This window comes from Bufo gargarizans, chromosome 5 (assembly GCF_014858855.1).
Source record: "Bufo gargarizans isolate SCDJY-AF-19 chromosome 5, ASM1485885v1, whole genome shotgun sequence".
NCBI classification, from domain to species: Eukaryota; Metazoa; Chordata; class Amphibia; order Anura; family Bufonidae; genus Bufo; species Bufo gargarizans.
The window spans coordinates 78,837,237-78,851,157 of NC_058084.1; the positions used below are offsets into that span (position 1 = coordinate 78,837,237).

The 13,921-nt window shown below is 48.5% G+C and overlaps 1 protein-coding gene across 1 annotated transcript in view; it reads right to left on the reverse strand.

The window, feature by feature from the left end:
* Positions 1-10,318, reverse strand: part of TMEM64 (transmembrane protein 64) — a 31,272-nt gene extending 20,954 nt beyond the window's left edge. Inside the window, exon 1 of the mRNA XM_044294708.1 lies at positions 9,571-10,318. Coding sequence (XP_044150643.1) covers positions 9,571-10,206 — 636 coding nt within the window. The 5' untranslated portion in view covers positions 10,207-10,318. The remainder of the gene's footprint in view (positions 1-9,570) is intronic.
* Between the last annotated feature and the right edge of the window lie 3,603 nt (positions 10,319-13,921).

Below are 13,921 nucleotides of genomic sequence, written 5' to 3' on the forward strand. Positions count from 1 at the left end.
AGCATCAACCAGGCCATGCCAGTCTTCCCTCTGGATTATAACCAACAGGCTGGGATAAGAGGTCTAGGTGCCCAAAGCAGGGGTGTCAGAGTGCGCCCCCTCCCCTGTACATAAGTTCAGCACGATCGTTGCTGAATGGACAATTATTAATTTACAAGGAATCTGTCACCACAATCTTGCATTGTTATCGGCTGTATTACATGATAACCAGTACTGCAGATAGGGCGTTCAGATCGCCATTTTTTATTTTCCTACTGCCCCCCCCATTGCCAGGGTTTTCAGCTGCAATGAAATACATTGTCAGGACTGCTGTCCTCTCGATTACATAAGCACAGCAGTCCTGACTATGCAGGAGATTTATCAAAACTAGCGTAAAGGAAAGAAAACTGGCTTAGTTTCCCATAGCAACCAATCAGATTCCACCTCATTTTTCAGAGCTGCTCAGGAAAATGTAAGGTGGAATATGATTGGTTGCTAGGGGCAACTAAGCCATTTTTCTATTACACTGGTTTTGATAAATCACCCCCTAGGTATTCCAGTGCAGCTTTGAGCGCCAAAACCAACTGTGCGCATCCCGTACTTTCCCCTTCCGCAGGTCCCGCACTATGTTAAGCCTCATTAACATGTCCGTGCTCAAATCCGCAAGATAGATCCGTGGTTAGTGATAGATCTGTGAAGGATCCATCTGTCAGTGTGAAAAATCATTTAAAAAATATCTCTTCCTAAAGATCCGTGAAACAGGGATGCAACACGGATGGCATCTGTGGTTTTCACGGTAGAGTTGCAGCAGGTATCGATGTTGCGATACCCAATCAATACTTTTAGACCCAGATCGATACGATACTGGGCCTTACTATTTAACGATACTAGGCTGCGCTGCTCCACAGCTTAGTATCTGTTAGAGAACATGGCACGCGCCGCATTCTCCTCAGCAGAACAGTGGAGGAGGCAGTCCCTCCCTCCCCACTTTTCCGCTACCACCAGTGGGAGTTTAGTACTGCGGAGGAAGGGAGGGACTGTGGCCACTGTGCTATCAATGAATATAATTAACACATTAATTTAAGTGTAGACAGTGGGTGCCAGTATCACATACCCGGCACCTGTCCTCTATGACAGGGTGCTGCGATCACCGGCAATTAACCTCTCAGGTGCCATCGTTTTGTTTTGTTTTTTGGGCAATTGTCTTAGGTAGGGGCTAATTTTTTGCAGGATAACGTGACGGTTAGATTGGTACCATTTTTTGGGGGGGCATACGCCTTTTTGAACGCATGGTGTTGCACTTTTAGCGATGTACGGCGACAAAAATTTTTTTTTTAGTGTTTACCTGAGGGGTTAGGTCATGTGATATTTTTATAGATCCAGTCAATACGGACGCGGCGATACCCAATATGTCTAATTTTCATTTTTCCCTATTTTTTTTTTTTTTTTTTTTTACACTTTATTTTGGGAAAAGGACTTTTTTTCTCCCCTTTACTTGAAACTTTAAAAATACATTTTGTAAACAAATTTTTTTTACATTTTTTTTTATTTTTGTCCCACTCTGGGACTTCAACTTTTGGGGGTCTGATCCCCTTTACAATACATCACAATACTTCTGTATTGTAATGCATTAGCTGTAAGTGTATTACAGGGGAAGGCATCGGGCTGTCTTCCCTGCCACAGCAGCACGGGTCCCGATGGACAAGCGAACCCGTCAGGATACCGAACGTGCCACATTCAGCGCCGAATGCAGCCGTGCAATGGTTAATGCATCGGCATCAGTGTTTTCACCAACGCCGGCACATACAGCAGGGGTCCAGCTATCAGTGACTGTCGGACCCCTGCAGCTGATCGGGCGGGTATCCTACGTGTAAAAAAAAAAAAAAAAAAAAAAAAAAAAATGCAACCGTGCTCAAAGAGTATGCATCCGTGCTGAAAACACGGACCCACGAACAGTGCTAAATCACTGATGTGTGAATAGACACATTAAAACGAACGGGGACGTGTGAATGAGGCTTTACAAATGCCTATTCTTTGCCGCAAAACGGACAAGAATAAGTCCATGTACAATCTGCAAAAAGTGTGCATCAGTCACAGACTAAAAATACGGTTGTGTGTGTATGAGGCCTAAATGGACCAGAAAACCACTTTAAAGGGGTTATATGAGGTTAGAAAACATAGCTGCCACTCTTGTCAATGGTTGTAACCGGTACTGCAACGCAATCCCAATAACGTATACGGTCGTCATACCACAGACAGCCCAAGGAAGCAGCCATGTTTTATTAATTCTTCCCCACCCCCTTTACAGACATCAGATCTGCGGCCACTACTGAATACAGGTGAAACTCGAAAAATTAGAATATTGTGCAAAGATAATTTATTTCAGTAATGCAACTTAAAAGGTGAAACTAATATATGCGATAGACTCATTACATGCAAAGTGAGATATCTCAAGCCTTTATATTTGCTATAATTTGGATGATTATGGCTTACAGCTTATGAAACCCCAAAGTCTCGATTTTGAGGTCCCCTTTGCTCAGGGGGTACGGACTAATTAGCTGACTAGAGTGTGACACTGTGCCTAGAACATTGAACCTTTTCACAAAATTCTATTTTAAGCTGCATTAATGCAATTTCTTTTAACTTGCATTTCTGAAATAAATGGACCTTTGCACAATATTCTAATTTCGAGTTTCACCTGTAGATCTGCAGTGGGAACGAGCTTGTCAGACACCGAGAAGCCACAAATCACGCCGCTCCATAGAACTGCACAGATAAAAGAAAGGTCAGTGCGTGCGCTTTTCATTACAGATGAGAGAGAGAAAAATAGAAAGTTGTACAACAAGGAACAAAAGGCTAATAAACCGCGCTAAATCACATCAACCACACTAATGGTAAAGCTGCGAGTAGTCAATACGTCTGCCCGGCATCTTTACTAGAATTGCTCCGGCATACAAAGGAGGCAGAATAATAGCAGGAAAGCAAACAAATTATAGACCATAATGACCACGTAATACAGAACAGGCACCTACCGCAAGCGAGTGAGCAGATGATACATATACCGTACTATAGCATCTGCTGATCCATATGCAAACAGCCCTTTCCGCTAATCAGCTCTGAAATAAACAAGGTGCATTGATTTTGGCTGCACCCAGTCACGAAAGGGGTTTTCCTCAGGATATGTCACCAATATCAGACTGGTGGGGGTCTGACACCCAGCACCCCCATAATCAGCCGCCGGCACTGGGAACAAAACAGTGGAAGGGATGGAAAAGCAGAAGGGGACATCTACCATGTAGAGGCCACGCGGGATACTGCAGCTCTGCCCCCATTCACTGCTATGGGACGGCTCTTCCTATACAAGTGTCTACTACAGTGCCGTCCCATAGAAGTGAACTGGGCAGCTTTGTGCAATTACGCCAGCAGGCGCTGGCACAGCACCCAGCCTTCTCTTCAACCAGTTGATCGGTGGGGATGCCAGGTGTCGGACCCCCGCCGATCTGATATCGATGAACTGTCCTGAGGATAGGTCATCAATGAAAATATCCTGGAAAAACACTTTCACAGCAAGTGAATAGTAGCCGTCAAAGAATAAAGCATATCCTATTTTTGGCCGCTTTCATGTCCAGGCGGACCCCACTGGAAATAATGGGACCAGTTTTAACAGTGGTTTAGAAAGGAGCGCACCGGTCTAATGGCTGGTAAAAAGTGGTACGCTGGAGGGAAAAAAAAATAATAATAATGGGTCTTTCAGTGATTAAATTAAACCAAATGCTCGCCTCATCCACTTGCACATGCAGGGGCGCTAGCTCCTCACTGGAGTCAGCAGGACCTGCGCTCCCAGCATGAGGTCACATGATCACAGAGCGCAGGTCCTGCTGCCTCCAGTGAGGAGAGTATGTCCCCACACGTGCAATAAGATGAGCCTTAGGGCTGGTTCACACGAGCAGATGCCATGTGTGACATCCGCTGCGTGAATGACAGCCAAGACCCGCTGCGGACAGAAGCATTAACATGATGGCTAGTGCTCCGTGACTCTTTGTGGCCGTTTTACTACAAATTCACAGCGAGATAAAGTGGTCACTGTGATTTTGTAGTAAAAAGGTCACAGAGAGGCAAAGAGCATTATCAGTCATGTTACTGCTCCGTGTCTCTGCCGTCCGCAGCGGGTCTTGGCTGTGATCCGCGCACGGTATCCACTCGAGTGAAACAGCCCTTAGAAAATATGCTGACAGATGCATTCTAAAGGGGCATTCCGGTTATAGAAAGTTATGCACCATCCACAGGTTGGCAGAAAAACCTAACAGATTGGTGTGGGTCTTACCTGTGGAGCCCCCCTTCCCCCCCCCCCCCCCCAATATGGATGGGGTGGCTGGTCGTAAAGTGAGTACAGCGCTCATCTCCCACAGAAATGAATGGAGCAGTGGGGCACTTTTCCACAGGGTACGAGGCCCCCGCTCTCGCGATCAGTGAGGTCCCAGGGGGTAGGACAATCTAATGTGTATGTTAAGCTCCTTTAATTTCAATGTCCCATCCCTGCTGACAACACATACGCGCTTGGCCGACCCGAGCATGCACGTGTATGGGGGGAGTCGGAAGAGAGATGTCAGCCAAAGAAGTGATTGGCCGATAACTATGATGGCAACTGGGCACCCTACCCCCATCATACTCAAACCACAGAATAGTCAGTATTTTGTCTACAGATACCCGGAGAGATAGACTACCGGGGAGATGAAACCTACGTTCTATAATGGCCGTTCTGGTGTTACCTGGCTACACACGGAGCACATGCCATAGGAATGTATCATGACAGTCGCCATGGTTTCCCGTGTTATCCATCCCAGAGTACAAGCCTTGTCTTCTAACCTTTGTACAGCGCTGACGCTTCACGTCCTCCATGAATGAATGCAAAGTACAATCGGAAAGAGGAGACACGGCTCAAACAGCCTGGACTGCTGACTGATACACTGTAACAAACTACCAGAGAGCTCTGATCGACTGTGGCTGACGTATTTAGCTCACAGAGCACTGCCCGCACTGAACGCAACTGTATCCACTCCTCCTCTTAGAACAGAATTAGTCCTCTATAGGGTCAGCAGCCTTTGAATATAAGCCAGAGGGTTTTCATTCACTGACAGAAAGCCAAAAATAAATTAAAAAAAAATGGTGAGGAACTGAAACAAAGTATTAGAAAGTTGCACAACTATTATTATACTAAGGGTTAAAGGAGTATTTCTACCTGGACAACAGGATCTGCCAACGGGCACCCGTCTCGAGAATGGGAATCCTGTCTCATGAAGCCGCAAATGGAGGGTCTGTCCATGCACATCTATGGAAGTTCGGATGCCGAGTAAGCGTGCCAAGAAGTAGAGGGAGAGTCACCACCGGACGTGTGGTCACCTCTATTCATGCTAGTTGTTGGGTAATCATAGGCATGTGTAAAAGAACTCCAAAGGGGGGTCTTTAGCATACGTCACCAATGACAGACAAGTGCAGGTCCCACAGCTATCTCTAGAACAGAGGGGAGGGCAGACTGCGCATGCGCGGCTGCTCTTCTCTCACTTCTATGGGACTGCTGACAATAACCAAGAGCTAGAAGTGAACGGTGGTGTGCTTGCACGGTGCGCTTTCCATTCATTTCTATGGGACTCCCATACATGTCAATGCAGGGCGACAGCACTTGCGCAGTCCACTCTCCTTCACTTTGCGGGCTCAGTTTTAGGCTACATTCACACGTCAGTATTTTCCTATATCCCGATTTTCGGTCCGTTTTTTGCGGATCCGTTGTTTCTGAAAATGTTTCCGTATGTCATCCGTTTCTGAGAAGCAGGTCACTGTATACACAGCAGGATCTGCCTGCCAGAAATGATGATTTTTCGGTCTGCGCAGGACGGACGGATGTGGCATTCCAGGATTTTGGATGCCAGATCCGGCACGAATACATTCCTATAAAATTAAAAAGAAAAATGCCGAATCCGGCATTCAGGCAAGTGTTCAGTTTTTTTTTGTCCGGAGATAAAACCGTAGCGGAATTATCTCTATCCTGAACAGTCAAAAAGACTGAACTGAAGACATCCTGATGCATCCTGAACGGATTGCTCTCCATTCAGAATGCATTAGGATAAAACTGGTCAGGATTCTTCCGGAATTGAGCCCCTAGGACGGAACTCTATGCCGGAAAAGAAAAAACGCACAGAGCAGCCTGCCGCATCCTCTACTTCACCACCAGATCCCCACAAACTGCAATGAGGTCAGGGGGTGATTCAGTCGATTACTGAGATAAACGTCAGCCGGACAAAAACCGTTGCACACAATGGTTTTTGTCCGGTCAAAACCCAGCATTTATGCCGGAAATCAGCCGGATCATCCCGGGACCTCACTGCAGTCAGCGGGGATCCGGTGGGGAAGTAGCTGTTCTGGGCCGGATCTCCGAACAGAGATGTGAATGTGGTCTCTATCACAACGCTCGACTGATCTTCTGCAAACATCTGCCTTCCCGGGTCTGCTGCCCGAGGTTCCTCCAGATGCCTGGAACGTAAAGTAACCATCTCCTCCAAGTCTTTACCGCTGTCAGAGCAGACACCCGAGGATCTCCACACCAGTCCTGGACATGGAAGATAAAGCGGGGGAAGGACGGGAACAGAGAGGAGCAGAAAACTAAGCAGAAGAAACGTCAGGCAAAGTGATCATCGCCCATGTCACCAGTCACATGCGGCAGATTTGTAGCCAAACTTTCTGTGACTGAAACCCACGCACCGACGGCAGGAACGACTACTCAAGCGTAGGCAGATCTGCAAGAAATCTGCTGCATGTGAACCTGGCCTAACGGAAAACTCAGCGGAAATGTATCTTCTTGACAGGTGACAAGTATGAACAGAGAACATGGGTCCAGGAACTTAGATCCCCGTATCGGGGCAAATGCCTCATCAGGGAAAGCAGCGATAAAGGGGGTTTCTAGGACCGCGATACTGATGGCCTAGTCTTAAAGGGAACCTGTCACCTGGATTTTGGGTATAGAGCTGAGGACATGGGTTGCTAGATCGCCGCTAGCACATCTGCAATACCCAGTCCCTATAGCTCTGGGTGCTTTTATTGTGTAAAAAAAAAAAACAATTTGATACATATGCAAATTAACCTGAGAAGAGTCCAGTACGTGAGATGAGTCAGGGACAGGACTCGTCTCAGGTTAATTTACATATGTATCAAATCGTTTTTTTTAACTCAATCAAAGCACACAGAGCTATGGGGACTGGATATTGCGGATGTGCTAGCGGCCATCTAGCAACCCATGTCCTCAGTTCTATACACAAAATCCTGGTGACAGGTTCCCTTTAAACCACTTAAACTGAAAGAGTAATAATAATAAAAAAATATATATATATTATATATATATATATATATATAGAAAGTGTTTAAAATTAAGGGGGGGAAAAACCCAACCACCTGCTAAAAGCCATTTATTTTTAGTGGCAGTGCTCCTGTCCCCCGCTCCTTCCCGATGGACTGCAAATGTGACCTCCTACCTGTGATCATGTGCAGCACTGCAGCCGTGTTTCACAGCCGTGTGCGGGCCGTGGAACCGCGGCCTGAATCCCTCCTGAGATCAGGAGCGCACGGCGTCACTGGTTGCTATGACGCCGTGCGCCCCCTGCTGCCGGCACAGTACAGTAATACACTGGTATAGATCATACCAGTGTATTACTGTATTGCAGCGGCAGCAGGGAGCGCACGGCGTCATAGCAACCAGTGACGCCGTGCGCTCCTGATCTCAGGAGGGATTCAGGCCGCGGTTCCACGGCCCGCACACGGCTGTGAAACACGGCTGTGTGCATGGGGCCTTAGGCTAGGTCTACACGACGACAATTTCTATAACGGCAGTCTATGGTGTCACACTGCAACATGCTGCGACGCAACAGTCGCAGCATGTTGAATGTTGCAGTGCGACACCATAGACTGCCATTATAGAAATTGTTGCGCAACATTGGTGCAACAAAATGTTGCACTACAAATGTTGCCGTGTAGTTGTGCGCTGTCGCGCGACAAATGTCATTGTGTAGACCTAGCCTTAATGTGTTCCTGAGCCTTTGCTGGAGAGAACGGGGCGGCACCGAATAGGTGAATCAGGTTCTCTTTATTTTGTATACTTTCCAGGTCCCCTGTGTTTTTTTGTCGGGGCGTGAGCAAATCAGAAAACCCGTTTAGAAGAGGGGGCCAGCATCATGAAGGTGGGGCTCTGACCATCAGATATACATTTCTCATCTATTTTGCTGGTGCTATACGTGAAAATCAGCAGCTAATCAGTCACAGACGAATCCAGCCTTCTTGCTGGATTTGAATAGAACCTGACCAGCAGAGTGTCACCGTGCTTTCATGCCACTTAAAGCTGTGCTACTTTCTACTACATTCTGGGGTCATTTATCAAACTGGTGTAAAGTAGAACTGGCTTAGTGGCCCCTAGCAACCAATCAGATGCCACCTTTCATTCTTCACAGCTCCTTTGGAAAACGAAAGGTGGAATCTGATTGGTTGCTAGGGGCCACTAAGCCAGTTCTACTTTACACCAGTTGGATAAATCTCCCCAAAATTCTTGCCGTGAGTGAAACCCAGCAAAACCCCTCCTGGCCCTCTGCTCCTCACAGCAATATGGGAAGTACTAGGCTTGTACGGGATCCAGCCTCTGGATGCAAGCAGGAAGCTTTCCAGTCACTGACACCAAGCAGAGATTTTGTCAATGGTGAAACACTGATAAAGTAGATCAGAACGTTGTACGATGGATGTGTCAGGCTCTTCCCTCTGCCTTATGGAGGATGGGGGTTGTCTGCGATTACAAGACCCCACATCAGATAAATGGCGGTGCGGCCCAATAGGCGATCGGGATCGGACATGCTGGATTTCGACGCCTGATCCTTCTGCTCTTGGGGAGATAAGCGGCTATCAGAGGTGTCCGGTACTGGATTCTCCCCATTCACTACACGTGCATGTGTACGGAGCAATAGGGAGAGACAGCTGTCAGTAAAACCAGTTCTTCCACGTGCACGGCCACGTAACACACACGGGGGCCTCCCGACTACCGCGACAGCAGAGATGCAGATAAGGATGGGGCTGTTAGATTACAGCATGCCTGATCCTTTTTCTGCCACCGGAGATTAGAACACATGGATCCTCAATTGATCAGAGCATGCATGTGTATGGGGGGGGGGGGGGGGGGTTGCATCAGGTCAGCATCTAAAACATATGGCCATAGCCTGTCAGTGACTGAAAGCTACTGTATATGTCACCGACACGTATGCCGGACCGTACCGCCGTCTACACGCGTCGGTGACATACAGAGATCTGAGGACACGTCCTGATCACAGGGCAGATGGAGACCCTGTGACCACAGACCCCTGGAGCAGCGGCAAAAAGTAATATTCCAGATGTGATCTCCCATCAGGGGCCCTCCAGCATGATGGGAGTTACAGTCTGCAGGGCCCACAGCTGGAGATGACCGCTCCACCTAGATGTCACCTGACAGCACTATCACATACCACGCTGGGAGTTGTAGTTCCACCATCTCAATTTAACCGAACACAGGTAGGTGGGTGCACTTACCGAGAAGACAGCATTCTGGAGGCCGAAAGGAATGGGGGTGAGCCTGGCCAGGGCCACCACCTTGAGCCCGCTGCCCCCCTCCACCACCCTGATGACGGCTCCCAGCCTCTGGCTGCTCTCGATCTTCGCCAGCACCCAGTGGGTGAGCAGCTTCTTGCAGACGAGGTGGGCGATGAAGGTGCCGATCAGCACCCCGACGATGACCAGCCCGATCCCCAGCACCAGGCCGTACAGGTAGCCGGCGGCCACGTTGAGGACGATGTAGCCCCAGACGCAGGGCAGGGAGACGAGGATGAAGCCGACGATGAAGAGCAGCACCCCGACCACGCTGTCCAGGCTCTCCACCCACACCAGCAGGTCCTTCAGGTAGTGGCGGGCCAGCGCCAGGGAGAAGCAGCACACGGCGCCCACCGCGCACAGCAGCACCAGGCTCCGGCACCAGCACGCCCCCGGGCAGCCCCACGGATCCCCCCCGCCGGCAGAGGCGCCCTCGTGCGGCGGGGGAGCGTGCATCAGCGGCCGCTCATCTTCTCCCAGCTCGGAGCAGGTGAGCACACTGTCCTCCCGGCCGTGCATCCAGCGGCCCAGGGTCTGGCGCCCATGAGAGGCGAGGAACTGCAGCGCCGAGCCCGGCATCCTGCCGCTCAGTTCCGCAGCCTGTCCGAGCTCCGGGGCGCCCGGCTCCGGTACATCGCGCAGCGCCGTGCACAACAACACGGGAGCAGATTTCGTGTCCTACTAGCGGCTTCCAAAAATCCAAAGCTCTGCGACTGTGGGACGACGTCACGCAAAGCTCCGCCTCCAGGACGTACCTGATTGGCTGATGGGCGGGGCTGCAGGACCAAATCACTGTTTCTCTGAATACGAAGGGCGGGATCGTTAGGGCACGCCCACCGGCATTACCCCGCCCACGGCATACAGATGTGGACAGTTAGAAGGATCCCTCTGCCATGTGATGCAATCACCTCGTAGGCAAGAGCACGAGCTACTCCGCGCATGCGCACAAGCCTTTTGTCTGTATGACTTGTGTACTTGTCATAGTGGTGAGTAGCACATGATGTGTGGAGATTCTGCTCCAGGCTATCCCTGAGAATGGCAGAGCGTTTAGCCTTGCCACATGGTGACACACTTCCATGGGCATTATTTTAGTTGGTGCCTTACCTTCAGCTTCCCCCCTCTGTGTTTCGGTGGGCTTTTGTTTGTTTTTGGGTCAAGCTGTACAGCCGCCTATAACATTACACATCACATCCCCTATAACATTACCCATCACAGCCCCCTATAACACTACCCATCACAGCCCCCTATAACATTACCCATCACAGCCCCCTATAACATTACCCATCACAGCCCCCTATAACATTACCCATCACAGCCCCTATAACACTACCCATCACATCCCCTATAATATTACCCCTCACAGCCCCCTATAACATTACCCATCACATCCCCTATAACATTACACATCACATCCCCTATAACATTACCCATCACAGCCCCTCTAACATTACCCATCACAGCCCTCTATAACATTACCCATCACAGCCCCCTATAACATTACCCATCACAGCCCTTATAACATTACCCATCACAGCCCCTATAACATTACCCATCACAGCCCCCTATGACTTTACCCATCACAGCCCCTATAACATTACCCATCACAGCCCCCTATTACATTACCCATCACAGCCCCCTATAACCTTACCCATCATAGTACCTATAACATTACCTATCATAGCCCCTATAACATTACCCATCACAGCCCCCTATAACATTACCCATCACAGCCCCTATAACATTACCCATCACAGCCCCTATAACATTACCCATCACAGCCCCTATAACATTACCCATCACAGCCCCCATAACATTACCCATCACAACCCCTATAACATTACCCATCATAGCCGCTATAACATTACACATCACAGCACCCTATAACCTTACCCATCATAGCCCCTATAACATTACCCATCATAGCCCCTATAACATTACCCATCATAGCCCCTATAACATTACACATCACAGCCCCTATAACATTACTCATCACAGCCCCCTATAACATTACACATCAGAGCCCCCAATAACATTGCCCATCACAGCCCCCTATAACATTGCCCATCACAGCCCCCTATAACATTTCCCATCACAGCCCCCTATAACATTTCCCATCACAGCCCCCTATAACATTGCCCATCACAGCCCCCTATAACTTTACCCATCACAGCCCCCTATAACATTACCCATCACAGCCCCTATAATATTACCCCTCACAGCCCTCTATAACATTGCCCATCACATCCCCTATAACATTACCCATCACAGCCCCTATAATATTACCCCTCACAGCCCTTATAACATTACCCATCACAGCCCCTATAACATTACCCATCACAGCCCCCTATAACTTTACCCATCACAGCCCCTATAACATTACCCATCACAGCCCCCTATAACTTTACCCATCACAGCCCCTATAACATTACCCATCACATCCCCTATAACATTACCCATCACAGCCCCTCTAACATTACCCATCACAGCCCTCTATAACATTACCCATCACAGCCCTCTATAACATTACCCATCACAGCTCCTATAACATTACCCATCTAAGCCCCCTATAACATTACCCATCACAGCCCCTATAACATTACCCATCACAGCCCCTATAACATTACCCATCACAGCCCCCTATAACATTACACTATCATAGCCCCTATAACATTACACATCACAGCCCCCTATAACATTACACATCACAGCCCCTTATAACATTACCCATCACAGCCCCCTATAACATTACACATCACAGCTCCTATAACATTACCCATCACAGCCCCCCTTTAACATTACCCATCACAGCCCCCCTTTAACATTACCCATCACAGCTCCTATAACATTACCCATTACAGTCCCTATAACTTTACCCCTCACAGCCCCCTATAACATTACCCATCACAGCCCCTATAATATTACCCCTCACAGCCCCTATAATATTACCCCTCACAGCCCTCTATAACACTACCCATCACATCCCCTATAATATTACCCCTCACAGCCCTCTATAACATTGCCCATCACATCCCCTATAACATTACCCATCACAGCCCCTATAATATTACCCATCATAGCCCCTATAACATTACCCATCACAGCCCCCTATTACTTTACCCATCACAGCCCCTATAACATTACCCATCACAGCCCTTATAACATTACCCATCACAGCCCCTATAACATTACACATCACAGCCCCTATAACATTACCCATCATAGCCCCTATAACATTACCCATCACAGTGCTATATAACATTACCCATCACAGCCCCTATAACATTACCCATCACAGCCCCTATAACATTACCCATCACAGCCCCTATAACATTACCCATCACAGCCCTTATAACATTACCATCACAGTGCTATATAACATTACCCATCACAGCCCCTATAACATTACCCATCACAGCCCGTATAACATTACCCATCACAGCCCCTATAACATTACCCATCACAGCCCCTATAACATTACCCATCACAATGCTATATAACATTACCCATGCTACAAATGTAGGTACAGAAGATGTGTTTGCTGTAACTAAATGCAGACGACACAGTTTGCACGATAACTGCCTATATCCACACATTTCCTCTTTCTCAATATATGTTGTAACATCACATACACAGTTTATTATTAGCATGCACTTCCTGGAAATTACAATATGTGGGTGTCACGAGGGTGTCAAGAGCCACGTCTGACTCCGTTATACCCGGGGTCAGGAAGTCGCAGCGGGTGGCTGCGCGCTCTATGTCTAAAGATCACGCTGTTTCTTAATGATAGTTTTCTGTGTTTGCCTTACTATCCTTTTTGTCTCACTCAGGGATCCGTAGCTCCTTCTCCTCAGCTGTTCCTTGTCCAGCACTCCCAACCTCCTTATAGTCTCCTCTCCCACTTCTCTGGTTGCCAGATATAGAGCTTCCTGCCTGGACTTCTATACTGACCCACTGGAGCTGTGATTCCTGGTTGTTGTTCCAGAGTGCTACCCTCCGGATCCCTGTTGGGCTTTTTGTTGTCTTCTGTTGTCGCCCACCAAGTATTATATGTTGTCTGTATTGTCTGTCCTCCCCTTGGTGTTTTCCTTTAGAGCTAGTGGTGCGGACTAGTGTTCCCACCGCCCTATTCACTATCTAGGGCTCATCTTAGGGAAAGCCAGGTTTTAGGCACGCGATCAGCGTACGGGTGAGGAACCCGTCTAGGGACGTCAGGGCAGTCAGGTGCCAGCCTCAAGGTGAGATAGGGGTCACCACCTTTCCCTCTCCCTTGGACAGAGCCTTCCCTTTTCCCTCC